The sequence below is a fragment of the Poecilia reticulata genome, chromosome 3 (assembly GCF_904066995.2).
Source record: "Poecilia reticulata chromosome 3, P_reticulata-male-v2, whole genome shotgun sequence".
Taxonomy (NCBI): domain Eukaryota; kingdom Metazoa; phylum Chordata; class Actinopteri; order Cyprinodontiformes; family Poeciliidae; genus Poecilia; species Poecilia reticulata.
The window spans coordinates 33355672-33370949 of NC_088832.1; the positions used below are offsets into that span (position 1 = coordinate 33355672).

The following is a 15278-nucleotide window of genomic DNA, read 5'->3' on the forward strand; positions in this document are numbered from 1 at the left end:
AATGTACAAATATAAATTTGGAAGGAAAATTGGGACATAAATGATACAGGAAGACATTTGCATGACATTCAGAAAAAGTTTAGATACAGAATGAAAGAAGAAGGAAGCAGGAAATGCAACATAAAAACTAAGGTGATAAATGATAAATTTATTCAGATCTCTGGGTTTTTGGGTTGTTTTTTCCCTTGTATAAAAACTTGGCCTTTGGGACCATGTTGCTCTTTCAGTTGTAGTTAGTGCTGAATGTGGCTGCTGCTCTTCATGCCTCTTTATTATTGAAGCAGAGTGACGGTCTAGGACTGATTCAGACCAATGAACTGCATGTCTTTAAATAAAGACATAAATCACATTAAGGTTTTAAAATGGCCTAGTCAAAGCCAAGCAATTATACTGCAAGTTTGTAAGTTTCCATAACTTCTGTCTGACACTTAAAGTGTTAATGTGAGAATAGACTTTTACCCAACTTAGACATTTCCTGCTATGAATATCATTAGTGGTGATTTGAAACTCATCCTGTTAAAAACATCGGCTGTGGTCACTTCTAGTGGTTGAACTGGTAATAAAAAGGAAGCAGCTGAACATCAGCTTCAGTTGCTGCTTCATCCTCTCTGACTTCATCTCATCAGTTACAGGTAATAAAACCTTCAGCATTTCCACGTTGTGGATCTGCATGTTACAGGCTGAGAAAAACCTCATTTTAATTGTTTTACTTTTGATTTTCTTAGGTGTTGAGCTGCAGAGAAACTCCACAATGACTCCAAATGTTCTCTGCCTGCTCTTTCTTTTGATGGCCGACATGTCTCTGGTGGGTTTTACTGTTATTTCTATCAGTTTGATGTTAAAATGTTTCATGTCAAAAAATAAACAAATAAATGAAAATAGAGGAACAAGAAACATCAACATGTTAAAACATTCTAATGTAGATAAACAAATCAAATTAAAACATTATCATATGTAATCTGTGTGTCTGTGTTGCAGAGTGCTCCAGCTAAAAATGAGGATCCAGTCGGTGAGTTGAACTAGGACAAATTTTCATGTTACATTTAACTGATAATATTTTAAATCTCAGGTCTTTGTAATTTGTTTTCCAGATGAGATGGACAACTCTCTGGAAGTCATCCAAAGACCGAAAGCTGATTCCAGTAAAACTAATTTTAAAATCTAAATTTCTGTAACAAGAAGACTAAAATACAATTACGCTTTTTAATTTTTATTTTTTACTGAATTACAAAAGGAGCATTTATTTACAGTAAATGAAAATCAAATGGAAAGATCTATTTAATCAAATTGCTAAATTTGACTGTTAAAAGTTTATTTCTAGCTAAAAAAAAATCTTTGACGTTCCTCTTTCGCCCAAACTCATCTGGAAAGAGATGGGTCACCCACAGCTGTTGTAACTGGACCTCAAGATCCATCAGATTGTGGGTTGGAGTTAAAGTCTGAAGTCCTTCAACATGTTGTGTCATGAATAATGAATGAACTGGACGTCACACCATCACTTCTAGAGTGTTCTCCTTATTTGTACTTAAAGTGACAGAGGCCCTAAAATACCTAATTCTGAAATGAGCTGGAAATATACTGCTCAAAAAAATAAAGGGAACACTTAAACAACACAATATAACTCCAAGTAAATCAAACTTCTGTGAAATCAACTGTCCACTTAGGAAGCAACACTGATTGACCCAACGAGGGTCCCCGTTGTCAATCAGAATCCCGGCCCCGGTCTTTCTGCATGGATTTGCATGTTCTCTGTGTAGCTCACTCAAAGTGAACTACATCCACTTTGAGTACCCGGTTTTCTCCGGGCACTCTGGTTTCCTCCCACGGTCCAAAAACATGACTGTCAGGCTAACTGGTCTCTCCAAATTGCCCCTAGGTGTGAGTGTGTGTGTGCATGGTTGTATGTCTCTGTGTTGCCCTGCGACAGACTGGCGAACTTTCCAGGTGACCCCGCCTCTCACCCGGAACATTAGCTGGAGAGGCACCAGCACCCCTCCCGACCCCACTGAGGGACAAGGGTGAATAGAAAATGGATGGATGTTCCTACATTATCTATATAAATATAAGAAATTCAAACTAATCCTGAGCTTTTTCTAATAGTGAAAAATTTGCTATGAGTCATGTTCACACAAAGACGTCTAGAATTTGTTTAAATGGGTTTGTTTTCCAGCATGGTGTCAAAGGAAGGAGTAATGTTATCACGTATATAAATGTAGAGTTTTGCCATGTAAGGTCTGAGAGGCGATACACACACAGAGCAGGTTCCTAGTTCTTATGCAGCTCCAACAGTTTGTTCAGCATCAGCTCTGAAGGCCTTAAATGATTCCTGGTTTTCAATAATTCACTGCCAGGCCTCTGCAGAACCGGATGAATGACTGAATTACATCCAGATTGCATCATTGTTTGTTGTTTGAGTCTCTGTCTTTGTCGTTACAGAATCATACATCCTTCAAGGAGACATCGCCATACCGAAAATTAGAAACAAGAATGCAGATCCGTGTGTTGAGAAAGGCTGCAAGTGGCCCAAACGTGGAAGCTACGTCACTGTGCCGTACTACATCTCTGATAGCTATAGTAAGAAGTTCTGCCTGAAAAGCTTTTAAATCAGTGTTCCTCAACCTTTTTTGGGCCAGCGCCCCCCCAGCCTTTTTCCAGGTCCCTCTCCGCCCCCCATCAAGGAATTTGCAGGCTACTTTGCACTGACTATTATTTTATTATTAATATTACTATCACTATTGTAGATGTTTTGATTTTTATGCTTGTTTCTGTATTTATCATCAAAAATAATTTCCCAGAGAACAAAAAAGTCATGGGAATAGAAATTATTTTCACAGGCGTCTATGAAAAATGCAACGAACATTCAAGTTAAAATTGGTAACAGCAGCCAATCAGAGCGGAAAAAATATTATTCTTTTCCATTTTCTAGTTGTTAAATATTCCACAAAATGACCAGATAAAAGATGAACAACATTCCAGTTTAAACTTTGATCTATTTGCAAAACGACTGAGCGCTGCGACATTAAAACATGGATAGAACTGTAACTACATTAATCATAGCTCTTCTTCTCTTCAGTGTTTGTCAGTTTCTGGTAGTGCAGCTCTGTGCTGCCTTCAGGAGAATGGGACATCAGAGCATCATCAATAAAATTTCACCCACATGGCATTTATTGTGCAAACCAGAGCTTTCAGTGGAAAAACAAAAGTTCCAGATCCTTTTAATGCCATACAAATATGAGACAGAAACATGGATTATATATTTATATAGACCTGTCTATTGATTATAGATTAATAGTTTTACTGGACAGAAATTACAAAGAACAAATCTGGTTCTTAATCAAATCCTAATGAGTCAAATTGAAAGAGTCATGGAGTCATCAGCCTCATGACATTAACACTGACATGAAAAACAATATTGAAGAAATAAATATATCAAATCTAATTAAAAGCATAAATAAGTGATCAGTTCTTTACTGTTATGTTCTGTAAGATATTTATTCTCAGTACTAGATGTGGTCTCAACAAACCCATGGCACTTCAACAATATTATTTTACCTTTTATCTGGAAATAGTGTCTGTTTATTCTTGCCATACAGTCCTCTGTGTTAATTATTGCTCTAAAGGTCTTGCCATACCAGTTTATTCCTCTGTATTTACTTTAGTTTCTTAGTTTATTCTTGCATTTTGTTCTTCATTCATTTCCATTTAGTTTCATTTGATTATTATTATCCTCTATTGGTTTATTGCCATGTCCACTTTAGTTTCTTTCCTGTTGCTAGATTTATTTGATCATTTATTGACCATCAATAATCTTCACTCATCACCTGCTGCGACGCCTAATCAACACATGATGTGTCTCACATCATGTGTTGATTTTTCACTGTTCAGCGTCGGATTCTCTGTTTTTATGTCATAATTCACATCTAGTTCGTCGCTCCATTTTATGTCCCACTTCTCCTGTTTCAGAGTTTTGCGCAATGTGCGCGTCTTTTTTTTTTTACCCCCTAAGTTGCAGGGCCGTCATGAAACGTATCGATGGGGAAAAGGCAGACTGACATAAACCTTTTAAAGCAACGGAAACTATTTCTGGATTCTGATTATTGAAATTTAAAAAGTGCTGTGTTGTTCTATCACCCCGTTTCATACCGGACCACTTAGCGTTCATTTTAACGCTATAAAATGAACGCTCTCTATCGTGGTATCACCCATGGAGGGATTTCTTTATTTCTTTATTTAAATGGGTTAATTTTTCAGAGGGATACACAGTGAGGGTATCGTGATTTTATCTACCAGTAGCAGGAGAACGGAGCTGCGCCAAGAAGCTAACAGAAGCTACAAACACTGAATAGAAGAAGAAGAAGAGCTGCCATCGATACAGTTGCAGCCAAGCATGGTTTAATGTTACACAATACAGTTTCACCAAGTTGCTCAAAGTCTAAACTGGCATTGTTGTTAATTTAAGGTGTAAAGTTTACCTTCGACTAAATGCCCCCCAAAGGCATCCCAGCGCCCCCCTTTTGTAAAAATGTCCGCCAGCGCCCCCTGCCGTCCTCTGAACGCCCCCTGGGGGGTGTTACCGCCGACGTTGAGAACCGCTATTTTAAAGCATGGGTCGACATAGTACAAGATAAAAATTACAATGGTTTGAAGATAATCCAGTGTTATCATAGAGAGTTTAATTTGTTGTCTCAAAATTGGACAACAAAACATTTCAGCTCCTTTTAAGATACACTTTTTAAAAACCTTGGTGTACCTGGATACAAGTAACCGACCCACTTATTAATTTTTTTATTACTCAAGAATGAACTTAAAAGGTTTAAATAAATGTTACCAATTTTTTTGCAGGTCAAGAAGAATGCAACATCATTCTTCGAGGGCTTAAGAGCTTTGAGCGGACCACCTGCATTCGCTTTGTCCCCCGTGGATACAAAACTCAGAACTACATTCACTTTGAACCAAAGGATGGGTAGGAACACACTGTTCACACATGTTGAAAAGTTGGTCTGTCCCGTCATAAACAGTCTGAGGCCAATGGGTTTGATGAGGTGATGGGAAAATGAGAGCACAAACAATGTAGTTAGCTCCTCTGCTAGCATGTCCATGATGCATGTCCATGACACAACTGTGTCATAGACATGCTGTGGGGAATTTCCCAATTACTATGGTTTTTGACAATATTATTTGTAACATGATGATACAGTGGTTTTAACATTAAATCTTTAAAATGAATTTAATACTATCTGTTTTTAACTCTGTTTTAAGCAGACATCCGTTTTTATAGTTTTAATAAATGAAATAAGAAATTAGAAAAATAAAAGCAGACAGCAGTCAAAATTAATTATTAAGCTACAGCATCCTCTGGTGGTTGACCGAAAGTAAGTGTAACAATACCTGGAAACAGGGGCGCTGCCAGGAATTGTGGCCCCCTGACAAAAAATTAGATCGGCACCCCCCTGAAAAGCTGCTGTTACAATTTTTTTAGTCTATTTGCCCCATAAAAAGCGTCACAATTTTAAAGGCTTGCCTCTGCCTTGCTTTCTTTGGTTCAATACTGATAATTAGCACATTATTTACTGCTCATGAATTTAACATCCAACAGTCCACATCCAGTATGCAAGTAGGTTGCTTAAATTTTTTCTATTAGTTTTAGATACTGAAATGTCTTCTCAAAAATGCGTTGTAGTTGCATTTTATTCAAGCTGCAGTACATATGCAGCGCATGCAACGCATAGGGGCGCTGCACCAGAGAGGGTGTCAAAATCCCGTCTGGAGGGGGCGGCGTGCCGATGATGTTTTCACATACACTTCAGCGCGCCCTTACGCGCCTTCACCTCGCACACATAACGGGGTAAATGTAGCGAGTTTTATCTTTCACGTCTCTTTGTGGAGTGTAGAGCGAGTGTATATGTTCTGCACTCCTTCACCCTGACGTACCTTCCTTGGAGGGGGGGAGGGGGGATCCATGTTTTCGCATCCACCTGAATAATTTGTAGTTGCGACCCTGCACCGGGATAAAGTTTGTTTTGGTCTGCATAGATGGCACCGAGCAACTGCACCTAAACGCCCCACAACGTCTGACGCAGTGACGTTGGTTCCACACCTGTTGGCCAATAGTAGACATAGAGGGCAGCTCTCCTCATTAACATAACGATGCAGCAGAAAAACAGCAAACGGAAGAACAGCGAGCAGAAATACAGAGAGCAGAAAAGGGAGAAGCAAAAAAAAAAAAGACAAAGCAAAATATCTATTTTTCTTGACAAAAACGCATTTAGGGAAATAAAAAAGAAAATATGTACATTACTTGATGGAAACTCAAGGGTAAGGAAAAGGAAAAACTAAACATATATTTATGCTTTTATTTCTTATTATGACACAGAGCATGCCTGGATCACACAGTCGGACCAGAGGTCACATGTCATTCATCATTTCATTTATGAAGCTGAAGTTAATGGTAGCGGCACAAACACATGCAGCTTCCTCCATTTGGTCTTTACTCTTTGTGATTTCCCATCGATTTCTAAGGTTCAAATTGAAAAGGCTTAACGAAGTTTCTCAAAACTGTTGGACAGAGACAGCACAATTGAACCTAACCTGTGTCACTTACCCAGAATGCATTGCAGTGTTAAGAGCATGGTGACATCCGTGACAATATTTAATTTAAATGTATAAAATCCAAATAGCCTACAGTATTCGTAATGTATGGTTTTTACATCTAAAATAAATATTTCTCAAAGAAAGTCTATTGTTGCAACTAATCATGGATCCCTTTAAAACTGTCAGGGTCTGTTTGTCCTCCCCTTTTCCTAGTTTCTTAGTTTGTTTTCCTTAGTTTTATTTCCACCTGTCCCTGGAACCACCACTTCTCAAGACATCCAGCAGATGTCACCCATGCTCCACCCCTGAGAAGTGTCCTGGTTCAACCCGGACACACACCTGCAGCTGGTTTAGAGGGCGTGGACCTGCGATATAAGCAGCAGCTACACTCCGTCTCACCGCCTGAGTGTTTGCCTACCACGGTAACCAGCGTTCCAGAAAGAGGCCTTCTGTGATTACTCTCGTCTAACCCTTGTTGTCTCCCTCGCCAGATTCTCCCGCCGTCTTCTAGTTGTTTCCCGGAAACCAGCTGCCCCCGCATTCGTGTAAGTCTGTCTCCCCGCTGTGGATCACCTCCCTCCTGTGTGATTTCCCGACGCCTGCCGGTGTTCCCGGTCAGACGCCACTCCCTGTGTGTGTGTGCGTGATCTCCCCTCGTCGATCCCTCCCCGGGATTTCCCCTTCGGGACGCTACGGGCCAGGAGGCCCACGCCCGAACTTCCCGGAGGACCGCCTGGACGGATCAGGCTCCAGGCCGTGCCCGACATCAGAGCTAAGCATCGCTCGTCAACGGACACTCGGCTCGCGCTCCGCTTCGCCCCTAATACCTCCACGCCAAGTAAGCTCACCTCAGTCATTTCCTGGAGAAACTCCGCTGAGTTCTCGCTAACCCTGCTTTTTCCCGTTGGCAGTAGAAGAACCGGTCCGCCGATTCGGCTTCGCCACCAGCTCCCTGATCCTTCAATAAACATTATTGTTTCTGACTCGCTCTGTCTGACTGTGTTCTTGCATGTGGGTTCGCAACCTTAAAACCGACATGACAGAACACTCAGGCCAGTTCGGAACCTCAGCAGACGCTATCAGACGGGCGCTGTCCGAACAACACGCGCTAGTCCAGTCACATGACTCCGCATTACGGGAGTTAGCTAGTCGTCAAGCCGAGACTAACGATAAACTAACAGAATTAACCACTTTCCTACGGAATTCAGTTCAGCAGGCTCCCAGCTCTCAACCTTCCCCGACAGTGGCTCCGGATCCACCAGCCCGCTCCATGTTTTCGGACGTCCGACCCTCAGCGCCAGAGAAATTTTCAGGTGACGTCCGGAAGGTCAAGGGGTTTATTCTCCAATGCAATATCATCTTTAATCATTCACCGCAGAGTTTTTTGCATGACAGTGCTAAGATTTCCTACGTGTTATCCCTGTTGACGGGCCGAGCCCTAGAGTGGGCCGAAGCCCGGTTTTCTTCAGCCTCTAACTATGGGTGTACCTTCCCCGAGTTTTTGAAGGAGTTACAGCAGGTGTTTTGTCAAGAGGCTGAGAAGACTTCAGCCTCCCGTGAACTACACGGATTGAAGCAAGGCCAGAAGACTGTGTCAGACTTTGCCATCGATTTTAGAATCTTGGCCGCTGCTTCAGGCTGGAACCCTGCTGCGCTTAAAAGCGCATTCTTTCATGGGTTAAATGAGCAGATAAAGGACCAACTGGCTACTCTAGATGAACCAGAGTCTCTGGATGAATTTATTAACTTGGCCATAAGATTAGACAACCGGATTCGGTCAAGGATGAGTGAGCGATCCCGCCGCACCGCCCTTCCGTGCTCCGCACAGGTCAGTAACCAGTCGACTGTCCAACCTCCACCCACCTTTCCCTCATCTACAGGACCAGAACCCATGCAACTGGGACACGCTAAGCTAACCCCAGAGGAGCGGCAGAGGAGGATGCGCTCCCGGCTTTGCCTTTACTGTGGTGAACCCAATCATGTAATCGCTAACTGTCCAATACGTTTAAACCCGCAGGTCCGGCAGTAAGGACGGGGAGACTGCCGGAGACTACAGCAGTAAGATCTCGCTTAATCATCCCTGTCTCCATAATCATTAACGAACCATATTCTTTATCAGCCCTCATTGACTCAGGGTGTGAACAGAACCTCATTAATTCAGACATCGTCGAGCAACTGTCTATTGAAATCGAGCCGCTTCCAGTTCCTCTCCGGGTATCAGCCCTCGACGGAGGGAACCTGCCACAGATCACCCATCAAACCAAGCCAGTGCGTCTACTCACTTCAGGTAATCACACAGAAGAGATTACTTTCCTCGTGTTTCCTGCCGCCAGTGCCTCCATCATCCTTGGTTTCGACTGGTTATACAAGCACAACCCGCACATAGACTGGGCCGAGACCAAGATTGAGTCGTGGTCCACAAAGTGTCACAGTACCTGCCTTCATTCCGCCTTTCCAGTCGTCACTACGCCTACAGAGCCAGCTGAGATCGACCCATCTGACGTCTCCTCCATTCCCCGTGAGTACCATGATCTAGCTCCTGTTTTCAGTAAGGACAAAGCCCTGTCTCTGCCACCCCACAGACCGTATGACTGTGCCATCGATCTACTGCCTGGCGCCCCATTACCCAACAGTAAGCTATATAACATTTCTAGAGCAGAAAGGCAAACCATGGAGGAGTACATAAACAAGTCTCTAGCTGCAGGGATTATCCGCACCTCATCCTCTCCCCTCGGAGCAGGGTTCTTCTTCGTGGGGAAAAAGGATGGCTCTCTCCGGCCCTGTATTGACTACCGTGGACTCAACCAGATCACCATCAAGAATAAGTACCCGTTGCCATTATTATCCTCAGCCTTTGAGCCCGTCCAAGAAGCAACCATATTCACAAAACTAGATCTCAGGAACGCTTACCACCTCCTTCGCATAAGGGAGGGTGATGAGTGGAAGACGGCGTTTAAAACCCCCATGGGCCACTATGAATATTTGGTCATGCCGTTTGGGTTGTCTAACGCACCTGCTTTCTTCCAGGCCCTGGTGAACGACGTCCTGAGGGATCTCATCAATGTCTTTGTGTTCGTCTACCTGGATGATATCCTGATATATTCCAAATCCCTCGCGGAGCACAAACAACATGTCCGTCTGGTTCTCCAACGCCTTCTGGAGAATAAGCTGTATGTAAAAGCGGAAAAGTGTGAGTTTCACCGCCCTTCAGTAACCTTCCTAGGGTACATCCTCGAAAGGGGACAGGTTAGAGCATCCGAGGACAAGATCAAGGCAGTACTCGACTGGCCTAAACCCGAAAACCGCAAACAACTACAGCGCTTTTTGGGGTTTGCAAACTTCTACAGGAGGTTCATACGCAATTACAGTCAGACTGCTTCACCCCTCACCGCTCTCACTTCCAGCAAGAGAGAATACGTCTGGACCCCTCAAGCGGAGGCCGCCTTCGAGGAGCTCAAGTCCCGGTTTGCACACGCTCCCATTCTGGTCCAGCCTGACCCCAAGAAGCAATTCATTCTGGAAGTTGACGCCTCCGACACCGGGGTCGGCGCGGTTCTTTCCCAGATGTCTACCCACGACCATAAGCTCCATCCATGCGCCTTCTTTTCCCGTAGACTCTCACCAGCTGAGAGGAATTATGACGTGGGCGACAGAGAGCTTCTCGCGATTAAACTCGCCTTGGAGGAGTGGCGCCACTGGCTGGAGGGCGCCGAACACCCCGTACTGGTCTGGACCGATCACAAGAACCTGACATACTTGCAAGCAGCCAAGAAATCCAATCCCCGCCAGTCTCGTTGGTCTCTGTTCTTTTCTCGATTTAACCTATCTATCACATTTCGCCCAGGTTCAAGGAATGTTAAACCTGATGCTCTATCTCGAGTCTATTCCCCAGATGACGCTGAGGTGGTCCCAGCTCCCATCCTGCCTCCCAGTTGCACCGTGGGAATGGTCACCTGGGAGATCGAAGACATCGTCCATCAAGCTCAGCAAACAGAACCAGCCCCAGAGTCCTGCCCACCGGGTAAGGTGTATGTTCCGTCCTCTGTCCGATCCCGTTTTCTCCAGTGGATACACAATTCTAAGTTCTCAGGTCACCCCGGCGTTAGCCGCACGATTGGGCTAATAAACAGACGGTTTTGGTGGGCCTCCGTACACAAGGATGTCAAGGAGTTTGTTTCAGCCTGCCCAATCTGTGCCCGGAACAAGTCATCCAATCAACCCCCCGCAGGACTCCTACAACCACTACCCATACCTAAGCGCCCTTGGTCCCACGTGGCCATAGATTTCGTTACCGGACTCCCAACCAGTAAAGGTATGACCACCATCCTCACCATCGTCGACCGTTTCTCCAAGGCATGTCACCTTGTTCCCCTACGTAAGCTGCCCACGGCTGCCCAGACTGCCCTGTTATTAATTAAACATGTCTTTAAACTACATGGCATCCCGCAGGAAATCCTCTCGGATCGCGGCCCCCAGTTCATATCACAGGTCTGGCGTCAGTTCTGCTCGGCTCTGGGGGCTAAGGTATCCCTCACTTCTGGCTACCATCCACAAACCAATGGCCAGACAGAACGTATGAACCAAGAGCTAGAGACGACTCTGCGATGCCTGACCTCCACGAACCCCAACGATTGGGCCCAATACCTCCCATGGGTCGAGTATGCACACAACAGCCACATTTCTGCAGCCACAGGTCTCTCTCCGTTTGAAGTGGTCCTGGGTTACCAACCACCACTCCTCCCCTCTGACGAGGAGAACCTCTCGATCACGTCGGTACAACACCACATCCGACGAAGCCATAAGATTTGGAAGGACACTATCACTGCCCTCAACAACACCTCCGCTACCAATAAACGCCTGGCTGACCGTCGTAGAACCCCTGCACCTGCTTATATAGTGGGACAAAAGGTATGGTTGTCCACACACAACATTCCCCTCAAGTCTATGTCTAGAAAGTTGTCTCCAAGGTTCATTGGCCCCTTTGAAGTGCTGGCAGTCATTAGCCCCTCAGCTGTACGCCTCCGCCTTCCCCCGTCTCTGCGTGTCCACCCAACCTTCCACGTTTCCCAAATTAAGCCAGTGCTCTCCAGTGAACTTTGCCCTCCGGCCGAACCCCCTCCACCCGCCCGGGTCATCGATGGCCATCCGGCCTTCTCCGTCCGCCGGATTGTCGCCACTCGGCGACGAGGTCGGGGTCACCAGTTCCTTGTCGACTGGGAGGGTTATGGTCCTGAGGAACGTTCCTGGGTTCCGGGATCATTCATTTTAGACCCCTCCCTTATTAGAGACTTTAGGGACTCCCAGACCCCGTCCTCTGTTCGGCCGCCAGGTGGCGTCCGTTGAGGGGGGGGTACTGTCAGGGTCTGTTTGTCCTCCCCTTTTCCTAGTTTCTTAGTTTGTTTTCCTTAGTTTTATTTCCACCTGTCCCTGGAACCACCACTTCTCAAGACATCCAGCAGATGTCACCCATGCTCCACCCCTGAGAAGTGTCCTGGTTCAACCCGGACACACACCTGCAGCTGGTTTAGAGGGCGTGGACCTGCGATATAAGCAGCAGCTACACTCCGTCTCACCGCCTGAGTGTTTGCCTACCACGGTAACCAGCGTTCCAGAAAGAGGCCTTCTGTGATTACTCTCGTCTAACCCTTGTTGTCTCCCTCGCCAGATTCTCCCGCCGTCTTCTAGTTGTTTCCCGGAAACCAGCTGCCCCCGCATTCGTGTAAGTCTGTCTCCCCGCTGTGGATCACCTCCCTCCTGTGTGATTTCCCGACGCCTGCCGGTGTTCCCGGTCAGACGCCACTCCCTGTGTGTGTGTGCGTGATCTCCCCTCGTCGATCCCTCCCCGGGATTTCCCCTTCGGGACGCTACGGGCCAGGAGGCCCACGCCCGAACTTCCCGGAGGACCGCCTGGACGGATCAGGCTCCAGGCCGTGCCCGACATCAGAGCTAAGCATCGCTCGTCAACGGACACTCGGCTCGCGCTCCGCTTCGCCCCTAATACCTCCACGCCAAGTAAGCTCACCTCAGTCATTTCCTGGAGAAACTCCGCTGAGTTCTCGCTAACCCTGCTTTTTCCCGTTGGCAGTAGAAGAACCGGTCCGCCGATTCGGCTTCGCCACCAGCTCCCTGATCCTTCAATAAACATTATTGTTTCTGACTCGCTCTGTCTGACTGTGTTCTTGCATGTGGGTTCGCAACCTTAAAACCGACATGACAAAAACAAAACAAATTATAGTGAGAGTTAGAAAAGTAAGCATTGTAAAATAGAAACGCATCATTAAAATCCATCAACGTCCTCCATGTCTTTCTTCTGGTCTCCATATGGATTTTGTCAGGTGTTGGTCCTACATAGGACGTCAGAAGAAAGAACAGTTCATCTCCCTGGAGAAACCTGGCTGTTTGTCCAAACGCACAGTTCAGCATGAGGTTCTTCACGCTCTGGGCTTCAACCATGAGCAGGTCCGCTCTGACAGAGACGAACATGTTGAGATTCTCTTCAAAAACATTGAGAAAGGTCAGTTTGAAGTTTCGTCATTCTGTACTTCATTTGCACAGATAAAAATAAAAATATGTAAATATTCTTTAGTTTTAGCAAATTTGTCTTACCAATATTGACGTTTTCCCCAAAACATTGAGCCTGGTTGGCTTTCTAATTTAAGTGATTTACAGTTTTCAGTCAATTGGAAACAATACAGTTTAATATTAAATGTTTGAAAATAACAAATACTTTGTCTTTCCTTCTCTGCTGCACAGGAAAAGAGAACAATTTCAAAAAAGTAGCGACCAACAACTTGGGAACTCCCTACGACTTCAAGTCCGTCATGGAGTACGAAAAGTGAGTTGCAGGAAACTTCTCTCCCACGATGTGATTTATTCAAACTCATAAAATGCTGGGAGATTTAGTGTGGCCCTGTTTAGTATTTCTGATTGAACTACAGAAAGGGGAAACTCAACTGGAGTCTATGGTCAAATAAACAGCTTAAGCATCTTGAAGAATTAATCATAATCTTAAGGATATATTTATGTCTTCTTTAAGATATGCATTCTCCAAAAATAAGAGGCCTACCATTGTTGCCAAGTCCAATCCTAACTATGACTGGGGGCGAGCCACTAAGATGAGTGCCAACCACATCGACCGCGTCAACAAGCTTTACCAATGCAGTGAGTAACAAAAATACATGTTTTAAAGTCTTGAAAATCTCTGAAACTGTTCTAGTAGTCTCTAAATGTCTCTATTTTCTCTCTTAGAGTAAAATGACTTGAAGAAATCAGCTCAACAACAGCCAAGAATTGATCTGCTGCAAGAATATAATCAGCTCATAAAACGTTTAACTGCAAAAACCTTGGCCGCATTTTTAAAAAGATCATCTGGAGCCACCTGCTGGTCATAGGTTGCATTGCATCTCCTGTTGATGGGAGGTTCCTCAGTCAACTTCATGCAACTTTGATTTGAATTTGCTTATTGCTTTTTAATTTACATAGAACCTCTATGTAAAAGAATAAAATTATCATTTTGATTAAAGCTGCATGCAATTCATCAATATGCACTGAGTTCCAACTGTACAAACACTGTGGTTATTCTATAATCCATATTTTAATGGTTATCATTGAACATTGGGATAAAGGCAGTCTGCTTGACAGTTGTGTTTACTTTTCCATGAGAATCCTGCTTGTAGTGTCATAAAAATCAAATTATAGCCTCTGTTTCTCTCCCTCAGTTCACTAAAGTTCAGGGTTCACAGACGACTCCTTTACAAAGGTCCACAAGACGGAAGTTTACAGCCTTGTTGGCAAAAGGGACAAAAGCTGAAAACATCTATACTACCAACTAGATAAGCCGGAGAAAAGCTGGCTTATGAGATCATCTGTCTATAGACCTTACTAAATAGTTACATATTTAATGCTGCAAGTGAATAAGTGGCCCATAGACAATCTCATTCGCTTTATTCTTAGCTAAATTCAGTGGAAATGCTTCATATTTTCACAAAACACCTTTTAAAAAGTCAAATCAATTCAAGTTTTTTTGCATAGCACATTTCAGCAACAAGGCAGCTCAAAGTGCTTTACCTCATCAGTCACCGATTACGAAACAAGCAAAAAACAAAATATGCATCTGACATGTTGGTCAAAGTTCTGCTAATCAAAGGCAACTCTAGCAAAGGTGTAGCCATACTATGCTCGTCACTGGCTCTGTTAGCATATTTCCACTGTGTCGTTGCTTTAGTTTCTGTACTTGCTTTCTGCAGGTTGTCCTTTGGACGGTTATGGTTTCCTGAATGTGGTTGCTGGTCTCCATGCTTCTTCTTCACTGCTGAGCAGTTGCAGAGTGACAGTCTGGGGTTGAGCCAAAGCACTGATCTGCACATTGAATTGGCTTAAAACATGAATGTTGTGCGAATAACAAAGAATGGCCTAGTCAAAGTAGAGATTTAAACCAAGTTATGTTGTGGCATAACCTTAAACAGTACAATGATGCTCAAAAACCTTGTAATATGTTTCAGTTAAAGTAAATGAAAGAAGATTGGGTCAGTATTGATTAGTCAGTTATCATGAATGCTTGATGGCACAACCAGTCGACAGTTAAATACTTTTCTGCATAAAGCCAGGTTGCTTTATGTGTCTCTAAAATTAAAGTAAAATATTGACAAACCCTCGTCAGGTATGTTACGGCCCTGGACCTTGTGGGC

The 15278-nt window shown here is 44.3% G+C and overlaps 1 protein-coding gene across 2 annotated transcripts; it reads left to right on the forward strand.

Moving 5' to 3' along the window:
• The first annotated feature begins 693 nt into the window (after window positions 1-693).
• On the forward strand, window positions 694-15172 carry LOC108166160 (low choriolytic enzyme-like). 2 transcript variants are annotated; one of them, XM_081605515.1, is made up of 9 exons: window positions 695-805; window positions 979-1009; window positions 1092-1142; window positions 2437-2574; window positions 4843-4963; window positions 12927-13105; window positions 13345-13426; window positions 13628-13752; window positions 13840-15172. In XM_081605515.1, exons 1-9 carry the CDS (start codon window positions 752-754, stop codon window positions 13842-13844), a joined length of 786 nt encoding a protein of 261 aa, XP_081461641.1. In that variant the 5' UTR covers window positions 695-751; the 3' UTR covers window positions 13845-15172. The 2 variants fall into 2 exon arrangements, with proteins under 2 accessions (XP_081461640.1, XP_081461641.1); XM_081605514.1 differs by lacking the exon at window positions 13840-15172 and having other exon boundaries at window positions 694-805; window positions 13628-13760.
• Window positions 15173-15278: the final 106 nt, after the last annotated feature.

What these genes read in the sequence shown, in the direction of transcription:
- LOC108166160 (XM_081605514.1), top strand. Translation starts at nt 752, where the DNA reads ATGACTCCAAATGTTCTCTGCCTGCTCTTTCTTTTGATGGCCGACATG. An exon ending in CACTTTGAACCAAAGGATGG is followed by an intron (nt 4,964 to 12,926) that starts GTAGGAACACAC and finishes GGATTTTGTCAG; the next exon opens with GTGTTGGTCCTACATAGGAC. An exon ending in TCCGTCATGGAGTACGAAAA is followed by an intron (nt 13,427 to 13,627) that starts GTGAGTTGCAGG and finishes GTCTTCTTTAAG; the next exon opens with ATATGCATTCTCCAAAAATA.